The sequence below is a fragment of the Aedes aegypti genome, chromosome 3, assembly GCF_002204515.2.
Source record: "Aedes aegypti strain LVP_AGWG chromosome 3, AaegL5.0 Primary Assembly, whole genome shotgun sequence".
NCBI lineage: Eukaryota > Metazoa > Arthropoda > Insecta > Diptera > Culicidae > Aedes > Aedes aegypti.
In genome coordinates, this window is record NC_035109.1 from 390213346 (window position 1) to 390229735 (window position 16390).

Sequence of the window (16390 nt, forward strand, 5' to 3'; positions counted from 1 at the left end):
AACCATGTCATATAATATTTTTTGCTGTTAAATATATAACAAACGCAAGCATAATACTTAAGAAATCATGAAAAACTTGAAAAATAGAGCAATTTTTAAACCTTAATATCTCCAAAAGCGCAAAAAAAAAGCTCAAATTTTCAGGCAACATAAAGAAATACTTGATGAAACGGATGTCAAAATTCCAGAGAGGTATATTTTGGTGTTTTTGAGATTTTTAAATTTCAAATCTGAAACATTTTCATTATCACTGCGACGGTAAATATATCGACATTTTCAGATAATCGCATTAGGGTTCATTCAAATATTACGTAACGCAAAATTTGTCAATTTTGGACGCCCTCTCACCCCCACGTAACAGCTTTTGTATGGACAATTTTAAATTTTTGTATGGACCGTAACACTATGTAAGACCCCCTCCCTCCCCTTGTTGCGTTACGTAATATTTGAACGATCCCTTACGTGGATTTATCTTGCAGAGCACAATATATAGATTGTACTGAGAATGTGTGGCTCTGCTCGCGAGTGAAAAGGATCAAAAATTTCCCTTTCGGCTGACTGACGCGTGATGGCGCGCATCTTCCGAGTTCGACCCTGGGTTCTGCTTGCACAAAAAAGGAAAGAAGAGGAAAAAGAAGCGAGGTTTTTGTGCGAACAAGAAAAAAGCTTATGAAAAATATTTCGTATCAGCGACGAGTAGTGGAAAGCGCGTACAAGTCGGAGTGCAATTTCGCGGAGTGTGCGTTTTCGTGGATAATTCTGCCGCAAATGGTGCGTTTTTCTCGGGAAAATTGCTGAAAAGTGAAAAACATTGTTCGCGGAACGGAGTTTTGCTGTTGTCGAAACGTTTCCGGGGAGAATTTGGCGTGAAAAAGGGAATTTTTCCGAAGCCACCCCAATGCCAACCAATCTTTGGTTACAGACGAGGAAAAGCGGATCATTGAGCGTTTTTTGGGCTTAATTGCCGCTCGAAGCCTTGATTTCAGCTGGACTGACGGAAGTATTCCTGTTTTTCCATTTGGAACTGGACGGACCGTGTGAAAAAAAAGTGAATTTCGGGAGTGAAAATTTGTTGGGTTAAGTTGGCGGACAGCACGCGAAAAAAAGATACAAGACTTCCCTCGCGCAGATCACACACTTTTGGCCATGGCCCGCTTCGCTTTGTTGCTAAGGAGAATTGCGAGCTGCCACAGGAGACTTCGGATCCGGAAAACAAGCCAAAGTTAAAGTAGGCGACACAGTTTAGATCCAGTAGTGAAAATCTTTGTAGACTGAAGACGGAAAAGAAGAGGAGTTGAACATAAAAACTTTTACTTGAACGCTGGCATTGTGAAGAAAAATTCTAAAGAACAGTTTCCCGACAAAGGAAGATAAGAAAGCGGTGAAAACCGACGATTAACTGGGCCACAATTTGGCATGAGCACTCCGGATAACGGAGACAAATCAGGTTCCGGAGGAGGAACAGCCAAAATGCAATCATCTACGGGATCGTCTTCGGGGGGAGGCCCTGCGGGAAGCGCTGGTGGACCGGGATCCGGTGGGCTCGGAACGACTGGCCCGACAACCTATCCGATCGATTTGGCTTCGGCATCCAAGGTTTTGGTGCGGCCAACCGAGAAAACAAACATGCCAACGACGTACAGGTAATATTTTCGTTTTCGTTTTCGAAGCTGTGGTCTCTCAGTTTGTTCGCAGTTTTTGTGGTGGAGGTTTTTCTTTTTCGGTGAGTTGGTCGTTGTGCAAGGCGGACGCAATGTGAGATGTAGTTGTTTGCTGTATGTGAAGTGCAGTGTTGGCAAATGTGATGTAGGGTTGGATTCGATCGATAGTTCCCTACAGAGGTCACGCTGAAAAGGAGAATGTTCCACTTTTGAGTCGTTTTGGGAGAATTTGGATTCCAAAGAACGTAGATTAGGTACTAAGTTTTGAAAATGTAACGTTGAAGTGGTCAGCATCTTCTGAATAGTTAGGTTCAAATAGACTCTTCACTTTTCCATCACTGTATTGGATCATGGGGGTTTGAGTAACAACTGTTGTACATACTTATAATATGATATTGCGTAGCTGAACATCTGCAATCACATGCACAGCGAGTTATAATTACATGATTGCTGATGTATAGACGCACTTAGGGATGTCTAAAACAGTTATAGTCTAGTTATAACCCACCAGGAAAGAACTTGTTTCGAAAGATTCAACAGAGTATGTCAAACGTATTGAAATTGTGTTGTATAGGGGTATGTCGTTTTGGACATATTTTAAATCTGCGTTATAAATAGAAGAAAGCATTTCAAATATTTGATTTCAAGGATCTATTCTCACAGGTTTCATTATGGTTAGAAAAGCCGAGAGTTTTGAAAATTTTCTGATTTTTTTCCACTAATCGATTTGTTAATATAATCTTGTATTGTGGCTGTGCTTTACAATTTAAGACAAGGAAAGCGACAAAAAGAAAAAAAAAATGGAGTAAGAGTTCCGAATGCTAGAGTAATATGCGAAAAATAACATACAATACAGTGAAACTTCCATGAGTCGATATTCCGTGATTTGATATCGACTCATGGAACCATACTAGAAACAAAATTTCATGGTTGCTATGATGATCCAGCGAAACAGCTTTCCAAAGGATTTCTGTTCCATGACTCCATGTTTCCAGGAGTCGATAGTCCCTTCAATATCGACTCATGGAGGTTTCATGTAGTACTCTTCAAGAACATCGCAAATAAATATTCTCTCTCTTAAATTGTGTTAAAAATACTCATAAACTGAGATGAGCTAGCATAGGGCTGAAAATCTTTTCGTGGTGAAGATTTCCCAAATCTTAATGAAGCAGACCTTATGTTGCGGTTTAAGCTTTAACCTAACCATAGAATTATGTTTTATATCGCGACTTCAGTTGGAAACCGGAATCATCGACACACGACAATAGATTTTTCTCAAAATCTATGCATTGAACCTTACCATTTTGGTGATCGATTTGGCTTCGGGAAATCCCAAGAAAACCTGTGCGGATCGAGTCACAGAATGACTTTGCTACGAATACCTAATTGAATAATTCCAGGTTAATACAAATCTACCTTAGTTCTAGTTTTATGTAATTACCTCGAGTCTTCCTAATTGAAAGTGAAAGGCATAATAATCGAATTCACTGAAAATGCTTAGAGCATCTGACAACTCGCGTATAATCACGTCAACGACAGCTCGGCTTTCGAAGCGCTGCTATCAGTACACGCTTTGCCAAATCTGCAAATTTTATGTATGCAGTAAATGTGTATGTGTATGGACACAATAACGGTTGTGTATGGTCGCATCCTCAAGATGCACACATCTTATATTTGGGAAGCCGTGTGCCTTCGCATATTGTTGTGCATGATTTACTTTTGATGCTATTGAGTCACAATAGACTAATCTTTCTCTCCAACCAATAAGTTGTATTGGTGAGTACGCAATTCACTCTGGGACTTTGAAGGCATTCTGATTTCAGATGAACATTCTTTCGCTTTTCTTTCCTTTCTATTGGTAGTTCTGGACATCAGACCGGAGTTTCACCAAAGGCATTTACTGGACATGCAATGGGGCGATTTTCAAAAACTGAAAAGGCAATAGATGGCTCTTTTTTAGTGATACAGTCATCTCTCCCTTACTCGATATTGAAGGGACCATCGAGTTAGGGAGGTATCGAGTTACAGAACACAAAAGCAGTGCAATTGCGTTCCAAGGGACCATCGAGTTAGCCATAAAAACCAACTTTTACTATGGTTCTCTAACTCGATATCGAGATACAGAATATCGAGTAAGGGAAAGTTAACTGTAGTAAAAACGAAATCCTGAAGCAAAGAACGTCTAACGGAAGATGAACTAAACACACAAAGTTATGCATTCACATACGCTTGATTTCTTATCACTATTTTTTCGATCCAGTTTCCTAATTGCTACAGTGAAACCTCCATGAGTCGATATTGAAGGGACCATCGACTCATGGAAATATCGAGTCATGGAACAGCAATCCTTTGGAAAGCTGTTTGAAGGGACCATCATAGTAACCATGAAATTTTGCTTCCAGTATGGTTCCATGAGTCGATATCGAGTCATGGAACATCGACTCATGGAGGGATCACTGTAGTAAACTACGTTTTTCATTATTTTTCATACGTTTTGACAGCTCTCGACTACCATTCTTCCATGCGCTTGTGTTGGGGAAGTTTGAGAAATTTGAGAATCCAGCGTAGCGCTGGCGCCAACTGTTAGCGTTTAAGAACGAAATAAACAGTCGTTACCCTATTGATTAAATCATCCTAACAATTTAACTAGAAACTCTTCTAAAATTTCTCAAGGGTATATGAGTTTTTCTAGAAATCCTTATTTATCAAGGGTGATTTAAGAACTTACACACGATTTTTTCCAAGACAATTTTGTAAGGAATCCCTAAAGGCATCTTTGGATAAATTTCTGCTTGATTTTTTCAAGAAGTTCTTAATGGAAGTCTTGGAGAGTGTACTAGGGAAATCGATGGATGAATCCTGGGTTTTCTTGAAAAATATTTGAAAGAATTTTTGAAGGAATTCCTGATGATCTCAGAATTAGTTTCTGTGGTTATGTTTGTCAAAAACCAGGTTGTACTCTTGGGATATCAACATAATTCTTTGATGAATCCCATAAGAAAATTCTTCTTCCATAGGAAACAATCACTGAATGAACTCCTGAAGAAATGCTAGAGATGAGCTAGCCTTGGGCTGCAAATCTCTCAAATAAAGAATCCTAACCTGAGATAGTCTGAATCTTTGGGCAAATACCTGAAATCATTTCTAATGAAATTCCTTTAGAAAACCATTTAATGCGTACTGTAATACGAGCAGTATCATTTGTCGTAATATCAGGAGGAATAAAATAAATATAAATATTCTCAGAGAAATCTCTGGTCTGACTTCATGAGGAATCAAACTTTTATCTCTTGGTTACTCCCAAGTTTCGTTTTGTTTTTTTCCTGTTTGGTCTCATTTTGATTCCGGTTTCGTCTCTAGTTTGTGTCTTTTATAGGAAAAAGGTCTCCAAGGTTTCTATTTTCAAGACACTCATTCATTACTAGCCTTGTAATTTAGAAAATTTAAATATTGTCGAAATGATAACACAGGCTGGACTCGATTATACAAGTTTTCGAATAATCGGATTCTCGAACCTATTCATATATGTAGAAAATTTGTTTTATAACATTAACATGATTCAATTAGTTGTTATACATATATTAAATAACTTCGCTTATTTGCAGGTTATATGATTACAATTTTATTAATACAATTTAGAAAACCACGGTGAACGTAATTTTTATTGCAAAATATTGTCACACAAATAAGTCATTTTTTTCCTTTTTTTCGCCTTAAGTATCCAAACGGCCCATGGATACCACTGGCCAAAAAAAGCATGATCTGTTTTCGCGCGAGTACCTATGCAGTAATCAATTAAATTTGAAGATGAAGCATACTGATGCACTCTAAAGTTGCGTTCAGTTTACAATTATGATCAGAGCTCTTACAAACGATATAAATATGGTGAAGTCTCCTTGTTGAATTGTATTTTCAATTGAATAAAACTTAAGCTTGGTATATTATTCCACCTAGAAATAGTTTAAAAAGCGTTCAAAAAACTGGAAGCTTAAAACACTATTGAATCCACATTATTTTGTCATTTATTTTTTATTCATCTGAAATTACAGTATTTCTTGAATCTAGAATTATTTAATAAAAACTTGGGAAAATCTGGAAATATCAGGGAATTTCATTTCTGTAAACACTGTTCAGAGGACCCACAATCCACGTCAACGACGGCTCAGGTTGACAGATTTCTACTATTACTCTTCAATTTTTCAAGGTATTCAGCGTATTAGCACAGCATTCATAACTTTTTTCTGTATGTACTGCACTACTGCGAATTTTTGCCCCAAACTTCTATAAATTTTATGGGTTTTTTGTTAGTGAATTTCTGAAAATATCTGTTGAAGAATTTCTGAAGATATTTCAGAAATGCAGCATCCTTAAATAAATCTTGATTAAAAGTAGGAAAAAAAAGAGAAAATCAAAAACAAAACCCTGGAGAAAACAATGTAATCATTTCTGAAAATATCTCAAAAAATTATTGCGTCAATCTTTACCTGCACAGTGCCCGTCCGATTTTGAAAACCCTTCCAACAAATTTCATGTTGTCAAAATCGAACGGACTTTTTTTTTCCTAAAACTTTCATTCAAAATAATACAAACGTCATTGTTACGTGAAAACATACGTGGTTTTTTTTTCACGTAGCACTTATGTTAATCATTGGTACCACTGAATGAACGCATGAACAAATAGAAGCCGTCAGTTCCATAGAAGTTTCATGTAGCTGCTATGTGAATTTTCACGTAGTTTTTACTGAGTGTTTCAATAGATCCTAGATGTATTTTTTTATTAAATGTTATCAGAATATTTACATAAAACCCACTTCTGTTTTCCATTGGCCTCTGCAATTGAATAATTTTTCACTTAAAAAAATACACAAATTGAAGGAATTTCTCTAATATCCACTGAGTGACACGACGGTATGCATGGTGATACGATTATATGGGAAAAAACGTAAATTCTCAAGTTTGCTAAAAGCCGTTCCATTAAAAAGTGTCCCGTTCTTGAAGTGTCCTCGGATTTGATGTTCAACGTTTCGTTAGCTATAATAAATATGATATAAGCTATGAAAAATTGATATTCTCCGGTTTCTAACACGTATTTACCTTGAAATCAATCTTAAATGAAGTCCAGCAGCTCCTGGGAATACTAGCGGCCACCATCTATAAATTTGCGCACAACGGAGGATGAACACGATATGCAGGTGATCAAAATGAAAAGTGCCTACGTGTTTTCCACATAAGTGCGATTGGTAGTCACAGTAACAATCACCGGTACTCCATTTGGTGATTATCCATGCTCTAATATTTTTTTTTTGTCGGTAGCGATAGGGGTAGTACTGGCACTTTTAATCTGCCCTAAGCTCCTTCCCAGCATTCGCTTTTATAAGCCTCTATTGCGTTCATCACACAGACGTTCCTAAGCAATGTTGCTCAAATGGTCACTGTGTACCCTAGCAGCAATCAGCCCTTACCGTAGTTTTGCAGTCTAGTAGTTCAGACTACTATCAAACTATGATAAGGCCTGAAATGTTACTAGAGTGGTTAAAGTGAAGAACGAAATAGTTTTATTAAAAGGTCCCCATTCCCCATTTTATTTTATTATTCACTATCACATAATTGCCTCACTTTTGCTGTCGTCACTTTTGTTTTTGACACTAGCATTTCTATATCAGATTATCATGTATGAACTATCGTTATCACTTTCCACTATCACAGCTAAGAGTTTCACCAATATTACATCACGCCACTTTCATACCATTTTATTTTATTACCAATGGACCGATGTACGAGTTCACTATCTGACATTTGAGCGGTGCCGTATTATTTATGTGACCATGGCAACGAGTGAATTCGGCACCGCTCAAACGTCAAATTCGTGAACTCGTGCACTGATCCATAATTGAAGGATTTTTTTTTTTTTACTATTTAATTAAACTACGAATTATCACAACGACCGTAACAAAAAAAAAAATACTACGATTACTTCTATTGCACTCGCTGTTATTATGAACACTGTCATTGTAAAAGTGTAAAGAACTAGGCAATAGTGTTTTTGTTTAAAGAAATAAGTGCATACTGTTATTATTATGTCTGTGTCCCTCACAATCACTTCAAATGCAATTTCAACAGTTCATCATCACTATGCAATTCATCAAGTATCATTATCACCCTCACAATCATTAATTTTATAACGACGAATGTTACACAGAAACTCACCGAATACTCACTTTTAAGTCACATAACAAAAAGTTGGATCATGCGTTAGCTTCGAAACCTATCCACCATTACCGATTAGTACAAAGGATGCTACAATTCATCTAACAAACTGTAACTACAAGTAGTGGTGCATAAGTAACTACTGAGCCCTGGCGGTCCATCCATTTGAAGAGTTCCTGATAATATGCAGAAACATATTAACAGATCCTCAGCCTGCAAGCAGCCGTTTCATGATAAATCATGATCCGTTGGAGGTGTGCCAAAGTATTGGGAAGGTGATATTTTATACCAGTGGTCCTCAGCTTATATGCTTATCGGGCCACTTAGGTGTTTTCAAAACATAGCGCGAGCCACAACGTATGTGAGATTTTTTTAAATTTTCAAGGCAAAATATATAAATCTTTTTCTATTAACACGGAAATGAGTTTTGTAGTTTTTCGGTTATCTTCTGTTGAAGAAGGTCTTGACCGAAACAATACAGAAAATATTGTCCCATAAAAACAAAATCAGACTCCTAATCAATACGAGATGGAGCTGGGCTCCCTGAAATCCTTCCTTAAATTTGGATGCTTATGAATCTTGAAGATTACACTGATCCAAAGGAACTATAATTTTATCAATAAACCGATGCGAAGAAATTTATAGGCACTTAAAATATTTTTAAACCCTTGGATTATTTAGGTTTTTTTTTTATTCAAGATATATTCAAGAGATACGGTCTCAGACAGATTTCCAGTTATCCCCAGGCTCCGCAGCATCTCCAGAGTTCGAAAGCTTGCTGTTTTTGCCTCTTTGCAAGGTAGCGAAAATATACTGAGCAGAGAGGCAATAAAAATTGAACGAGGAAGACGCGACACAAAACACAACGGAGGAAAATTCCATCAAAAAAGAGTGCAATCACAACTCTGCGAGGCTTTGTTTGGACGAGTCACTAAAGAGTTATTTTAAAGTGTCAGTAAGAGTGAGCATAGAAGCAAGAGAGAAAGAGTATCAGTAAAAATCCTTGCATTTCGATGCACTCTCATCGTTTGAGGATTCGTGTTGTGAATTTTGAGTTACATTTTTACTTCTCAGAAAAACCTCGAAACCATCTCATTTTTGTATCGAATAGGAGCTTCTGTCACTTAACTAATTATTCCTGAGCTGATAAATACGGTCAATATTCCATAAATTCCCACAGGAAATTTTTTCATATAATAATGATCAACTTTCGAAAGCAAAGACACAAGAATATATTTATTTCTTTTATGTAACACGCGAGCCATTTCACATTAACATTCAAGATGTGTTCGCGGGCCGCACAAAACCTTTACGAGGGCCGCATGCGGCCCGCGGGCCGCAGTTTGGTGACCACTGTTTTATACGAACGGATATTATTTTACGGTGCACCTTCACTTTGGCACCGTCAATCCCCATGATCCAGGCCAGGGATTATCCATGCTCTAGTAATTATTACCTTAGTCAAGTGAAAAGCCTGCAGAATGAATTTGGAATGAGCTACGTGATTTTTCAAGTAGCAATGACGTTTGAATTATTTTGAGTGTTCATCTACAAAAAATATGTTTATATATATTTTAAGGGAGCAGGATCCGGCATTTATTTCAGAAATTTCAAAAGCAGTTTTTTCCTTCAAAATAAATAAAATTTGCACGAAAATGTGTTCTATTCTCAAACCACAACACAGTGAATCATTTTCATTGAATATTTTTCAGTTTTAAACAAAAAACTGCTTTTGATGTTTTGCTAATGGCGATGATGGCGATGACGGATTCTTGAACGTTAATCACAATATGCATGTTTGCCAGAGTACCTTCATGCTTGCATATACAAATTAAAAATTAAATTCAATGTTGAAATTTTAGAAGGCATCCCTACTATACTATGGAAAGTTGATTTTCAAACGTAATCTCGTTAGTAATGGTAAGAGCTTCCAAAAGACGAAGGGAAATAATATCACAACGACAACTAAATCGCGCTGATGGTTTGCGAGACTGCGTCTGTGAAACGTTTCTCTGTATTTTTGCTGGCTAGCTGATAAGCCAGGAAAACACCACACTCATGACCGAATCGCAAGTGCCATCCCGAAAGAAGGCAAACCCAACAGCGGGTGACAACAATAACAACAACAAGGCAAAAATAAAAGCGAAAAAAAGTCACCCACTGTCTGCGACCTATCAGCTTATCACACTTTTTTTTCTCTCGTGTGTTCGTGTTTGACTAAAATACTAATTAACCTGTTTTGTTCGTTTTATCGTCCCCAGAATCAACAACTCGGCCGGCAATCAGATGCGAGTGGTTATACCGAGCAATGCAGCGCAGACATTCTATCGTCACTCGATCAACTTGAAACCAGGTGAGTCTCTAGGTGTTCTTGCCATCGTCATCATCACCACCTCCCCTACCCCCTTCACCCCATCAGCTGTGCTCAGCTGGTTCAATTTCGGTACATGTTAGGGAAAGGGGGGTAGTACAGAGTTGCTTTCGTTTTTACATAATATCATCGTATGTACGCACCTACCGATTTCGCCTTGGATGGTTCTGTTTCTGTTGGCAATGTGCTTTGCGTCTGTATATCTTGCCTCCAGTCGGTGCCGTGATTGAAAGTGCGTGCGTTGCAATTTACCTTTAGTTAATGTCGAACGTCGTTTTTGCTAGGAAACTCAATTTCGTTTAGACAGCTGGATCGATGGGTTGATGCAAATAGAACACGTTTAATAAAGCTATGATGTTTTCCTTTTCAGATCCATCGTCAAATCGTACGCAAATAACAGCTCTTCCGGCGAGGACCGTAACGCAGACATCGATAACAGTTTCACGTCCGCAAACACCAGGCACTTACAATGTCCCATCGAGGGTTCCCACAACGGTAGCAAGCATTCAAGGCCCCAGAGCTACCCTAACTGCTCCGATACGAATCCCAACGCCTCCAATCAGTGTGGCAAATATCAACACATTTGTGCGACAGTCAGTACCCTCACGCACTTCCTCTCCGTCGGCCACCATCATTTCTCAAGGAACGTCAGCCTGGATGCCGAACGTTCAAGTGCAAGTTCCGACTCAGTTGATTCGGTCCGGCAACCTCAGCCAAGCTCCCAGGGCACGTGTCGTTGCGCAAACTATCCCCGCAAATCAATCATCATCAAATGTGAACAACGCCACAATCACAGCTAACGTGGTAACTCATCCTACATCGACCCAAGCCGGTCAGCAAAATGTCTCCCTCAGTGGAACGAACCCATCGCAAGCATTTGTGGCAACATTGGCAACCGCAGTACTTCCACCGCAAAGGCAAATTACGTCGACGCTGGTCTATACCAATAACAGCTCTCAACAACCTTACTCCAGTGGCACCAATCCTCAGCGGTTAACTCTTGCCACTACTACCCTTTCTCCCCAGAGACCGACTGGAGTGAGACCAATTCAACGTCTCCCCACATCGAACCTCGGAGTCCGCGTAACAGCGGGAAGCATCAGTATCCGTACTCCAAGCGTACCAGTCCTTGCCCCTACCACCGTATTAACAACTATTGCATCTGGGACAGCCGGAACACAGAACCGCAACTCATCGGTCTCTACGGCAAACATCTCGAATACCATCCCAGCTCGTATCATCCAAGTGCAAAATCCGCAAAGCGGTCAAATCATCAGCGGAGGCCGACTCCCCACTAATTTGGTGAACATTCAACCTCTGATCGTTAGTAATAACCGTATTCCTCACAGTAATATTCAGCCTAGTTTGACAATTGCGCAAGTAAGCAAACTGACTTCAGTTGGTGCTACGCCGTTGTCCAATAGTTCCGGATCGACATCGGCCAGTCAAGATGTGGGGAGCGGCGGTGGAGGCACAACAACCCTTCAAACCGCCTCTGGACAGCAAATTGTCGTTAGTTCCGGGCAAGCCAGTGGATCTACGGCCACCATAATCACCGGTAACTTGATATCTAATCAATCCGGTAGCGGAGGCGTTCAATCGCAATCGCAAGGCCAAATCGCCCAAATAGTGAACGTGAATCCCGGTTCGGTGGGCTCTGGATTGTCCGGTCAGGCACCGCAGATTGTAACCGTTAGCCAAGGGCAAGTGATTGGAACCCCACAAACCATATCGGTATCCAATTCTGGTGGTTCTGGATCGACCACGGTCATTCCCATTCCACTGGCCATCACGGGAGGAAGAAACACTACCACCATACCGGTATCAGTTGCTACCTTATCCGGAGGACAGAATCCGATAAGCATCGTTTCCGGAGGAAGTACGATCACTGGAATCGTACGAACCACAACAAGTGGCGCCGGATCCGGACTTGCGAGCTCAACGATGTCATCGATTCTACCAATTGCGAAAGTTACGCCGCAACAGTTGAGTAGTTTAAGCACGATTGAAGCCGTTAGCAGTTCGGCCCCGTACTCAGTTTCTGGCACCGGTGCTTCTTTGTACATACAGACAAGACCCCAGCATCCAAGTGCAATCGTTACGACAGTTGCCAGTACTGGAAAGTCCAGTTCATTGAATGTCGTCTCCGGAGGTAGTTCCGGTTCGGGTGCAACGCTTTTCCCCACTTCTACCTTGTACTTTGAACGTGTAACGGCTTCACCAGCCTCATCCAGTCAACCGGTTACGACCTCAGGATCGGGTGCAATAGCATTGGTGCAGAGTGCTTCCTCGCTGACATCTACGACAATCACAACAACGAGCGCCATAAGCGGCCCAGTGTTCTCGATATCTTCCAGCGCATTGAACAGTGGCTCTACATCTACGGGAAGCAGCTCCGGAACTATAGTATCCGGGGTATCCAGTGGCCAATTGAGTTCCTCCAATGTAATCACAACATCGGGACCACCTTTGCCATACTCGTCTACGAGCGGTTCGTTTGCCATTGTGCAGGCTTCCGGGCGGAACATATCCGGACCAATTCATGGAATCGTGTCATCTTCCACTGCATCCGCACAATCCGGAGGTCAGTTCCAAGCGCAATCTCAGCAACCTCAGTCCCAACAATCGACGACACAAATTCAAGCCGTTCCAGTTCGATTTCATCCGCAGTTACTAGTTGATGGCGGTCAAGCACAGCAAATCATAATGACGGGTTCTGCTCCCGGGCAATCGCAACAACAACAGCCATCACACATGCTCATTCCGGTCAATCCCGGTGGTAAACTAGAATCCCCTCAGTCCAGCATACTGCGCAAACGGGGAGGATCTCCCATTAAGGCGGGCAAGGATCTCACTCAAACTCTGATCGCCATGGGGAAAGAAAGAGCCCGGGACCGAGAAATGGAACAACGCGAACGAGAGCGGGAACGCGAAATGTCTCCACCATCTCGACCCGCTTCCACTGATGGATCCACAACAGTCAGTGCCACATCCAGTCCAGGAGCCGATCAGCAAGAACAGGAAGAAATCAAAGCAATGGCGTTTGCCAACCGGAACGCCAACAGTGATTTGCCCTTCAAACCAGTTCACGAGGAAATCTTCCTCCACGGGCAGCAACCAGCTTCAAATCAAGATTCTCAACAACTCGGACATCCGTTCCATCATGGATCGCTACCGCATCAGAACTCCATAGCCGGTGGAAGCAGCAACGGAAATTATGAGCAATCGCCACGCAAGAAACCTCGCAAACAGAACGTCGCCGAAGGGCAGAAGTCCGTCACGAATAGTTTACAGTTTTTCGCAAACAACGAACTGGACAACAGCTACCGTATGGATACCACCGGAGCGCAAAACTTGGCAACTGCTGCCGCAACAGTGACGGCGGCCGCAGCGATAGTGGAAAGCATCGCAGCTCAACAACAGCAACTGCTTCAAGCGAAGCAAAGTGGAAGCGCTCTGACAACTGCGGAGTCCAACAGCAGAAGCGCTGCTAGCGCTGTTAAACACGATACCCAGCAAAGCCAAGGTGCAACAGGTATCGCGAGTAGCGTAGTTACGGTGCCTGCGAAGGATGCCCCTGCGACGTCAATAGCCAACTCGCGTAAACCTCGGAACGTGAGTTTGTTAGAGGTCGGTTATCTCCTCATGCACTTTTTTCGTCATTTACTAACAAATTCGGTACTTCATTACAGTCATACAAACAGAGCTGGAAGGCGGCCAACAATCACTTCCAGCGCTACACGGACGTGAAACAACGGGAGGAAAGGCGTCCCACCATCGTCGACATTGCCAATCAATCGCACGTACTACAGAAGGTCAACGGTTGGAAGATCTACCATCTCAGTGCACAAATTGAAGATTTGGTAAGCATCAATGTAGTAGATGATCTTCTAAAAAAGGCTTTGAGATTGTAGGAGTTGCGGATGATACAGTCATTATTGTGAGAGGAAATATTGACAGTATCTTCTTATTCTTGGCATTAACGTCCTCACTGGGACAGAGCCTGCTTCTCAGTTTAGTGTTTTTATGAGCACTTCCACAGTTATTCACTGAGAGCTTTCTTTGCCAAAGTTATCGTGTGGCAAGTACGACGATACTCTATGCCCAGGGAAGTCAAGGAAATTTCCATTACGAAAAGATCCTGGATCGACCGGGATTCGAACCCAGACACCTTCAGCATGGCTTTGCATTGTAGCCGCGGACTCTAACCACTCGCCTAAGAAAGGTCCCGTCTACCAATATATTCGATCGAGTCTCGAATATTAAACTCGCCCCTCTAAGTACTTCATGAATTTAGCTAAAACAATCACAGTAGCATCTAGGCCACCCAAATCAAAATTCTTTTTCCAATTTTAGCATTCCAATTTGCTTTTTTCTTTTCCAGTGCGAGCTAGAATCTCAAGCGTATGACAAACTAGATCAGATGTTGAAAACGATGGAAGCCACACCGAAACCGTCGGCGGAAATTGAACGAATCAATGAGCTGCTCAAGGTAAGCGATCTGAAAGCTTTCCAAGACACGATCTGTATAAAACCATAATTTTTTCTTCCTGCACAACAGGGCAACATGCAACGCAGCAAGATCATCATCGACGGGATCAACGAGGCGCGGACGCAAATCATGAAGATCTTCGACCACAAAACGCACGTTTCGGACATCATCCAGCGGTGCGCCTCGAAGCGAAACTTCAAGAAGCGAGAGAAAAGCTAAGCGGAAGTCCCACCGCGGGAACGTTTGTACATATTTCAAGCGACGGAAGCAAAACTTTCGTCGTCGATGCTTCTTCGTTCATCATTGTAGATTTTTGCGAATTGTTTTGAAACTCTATTGATAAGATAAATTGTGACCGGATGTCGTTTCTATATCGTAACTCTTCTTGGTAGTATTTGATCTACGAACTGTGTACATTTTCGCAGAGATTGTGTGCGCGAGCAAACGCGATTAAAATTAGATTTTAGAGAGCCTATAGATTTAAATTATTCTTGCTAAATGGTGGAGACACCATGTTTTGAAAATTATTTTTAGTGATTCTTTAGGTCGTTTAGGTCGACACATTGTTCGAAGCTTATTCAGAGTTAGTTTTATTGCTACGATTAGCCGTGGGATCACCTTTGCTAGATAGGGAAAATGGGGCGGCAACTTTCCGCACTAGAAACCATTAGATGTTAAGCTCTTAAAGTATTTTCAAAGGTTTTTCGTGCAATAACATGTTTTATTAATGGCACGAGAGGGAGGAAGAGAAAATGAAGAAAATCGAAAAAAGTAAACCCTGCTGGTGAAAATCGGAGGTTGCCTCCCCGAATTGTGTTAGATTTCCCGAGGGATCCCTTTATTGTGTTTAGGAAAATATTTTAAACATGTTTAGTGATAATATACAGATTTATTTTGTAATAGTGTCATAACAGGTTGAACTTTATTAAAAATTAAGTGCATGGTGGTAAATGTCCAGAATGAAAATTAAGAATTTCAGTTTGTTTTACCTCTATGAAGTAAGATTATTTCTATATTTCATTAAACTCCTTCCTTGATTAGTAACTTAACACCCGCAGAACTCATCGATAATTGAGCAGAAAGTAAGCTTAGGAAATAAGACATGGTTTTAAACTGCTGATGCAATTCAAGTTCAAACGCAAGATGGCATACTTACAAACACCCCTAATAGAGATGTAGCAGTAGAAGTGCGAACATGTTGGTTCTTTGAAGCTCCCATCAGAATTGGCATAAGTAACTAAGAGCGGGGGTTGCTAATTCTCAATTTTACATTTACGAAGCAAATGTGTGTTACAAAGTAGCAGTTATTTCGTGAAAGATCAAATGACAATTAGTAGATGCGTATGTGGTTATCAATTATTGAAAGAAATTTCTTGTGATTAGCTATGCTGTTGCGCCGTAACTTCAACACGTTGTTCGCGAAGCCCCTCCGATTGCCCGGTAGTAAGCCGACCTTGAGACTTAGCTCTAGGAGTCGCTTGCTACTGAAAGTTTACCGCGAGCTTTACTAGAGTAAAAGGTGTTAATATCCAATGAACTGGAACTTAGAGCATGTATTTTAACATTATTCTACTTACATTGTTTTTTTCGACATAAAACTGGATAAAGTTAAGATTGAAATAAATTTCACGTGAGCTATTTTTTGCTTAAAATCAGTTC

The 16390-nt window shown here is 40.8% G+C and overlaps 1 protein-coding gene across 1 annotated transcript; it reads left to right on the top strand.

Moving 5' to 3' along the window:
- Nucleotides 1-689: 689 nt before the first annotated feature.
- Nucleotides 690-16067, top strand: LOC5568960 (histone deacetylase complex subunit SAP130). The gene is made up of 6 exons (XM_001652566.2): nt 690-1643; nt 10130-10221; nt 10610-13869; nt 13932-14102; nt 14624-14731; nt 14801-16067. Exons 1-6 carry the CDS (start codon nt 1417-1419, stop codon nt 14948-14950), a joined length of 4008 nt encoding a protein of 1335 aa, XP_001652616.2. The 5' UTR covers nt 690-1416; the 3' UTR covers nt 14951-16067.
- The last annotated feature ends 323 nt before the right edge of the window (nt 16068-16390 follow it).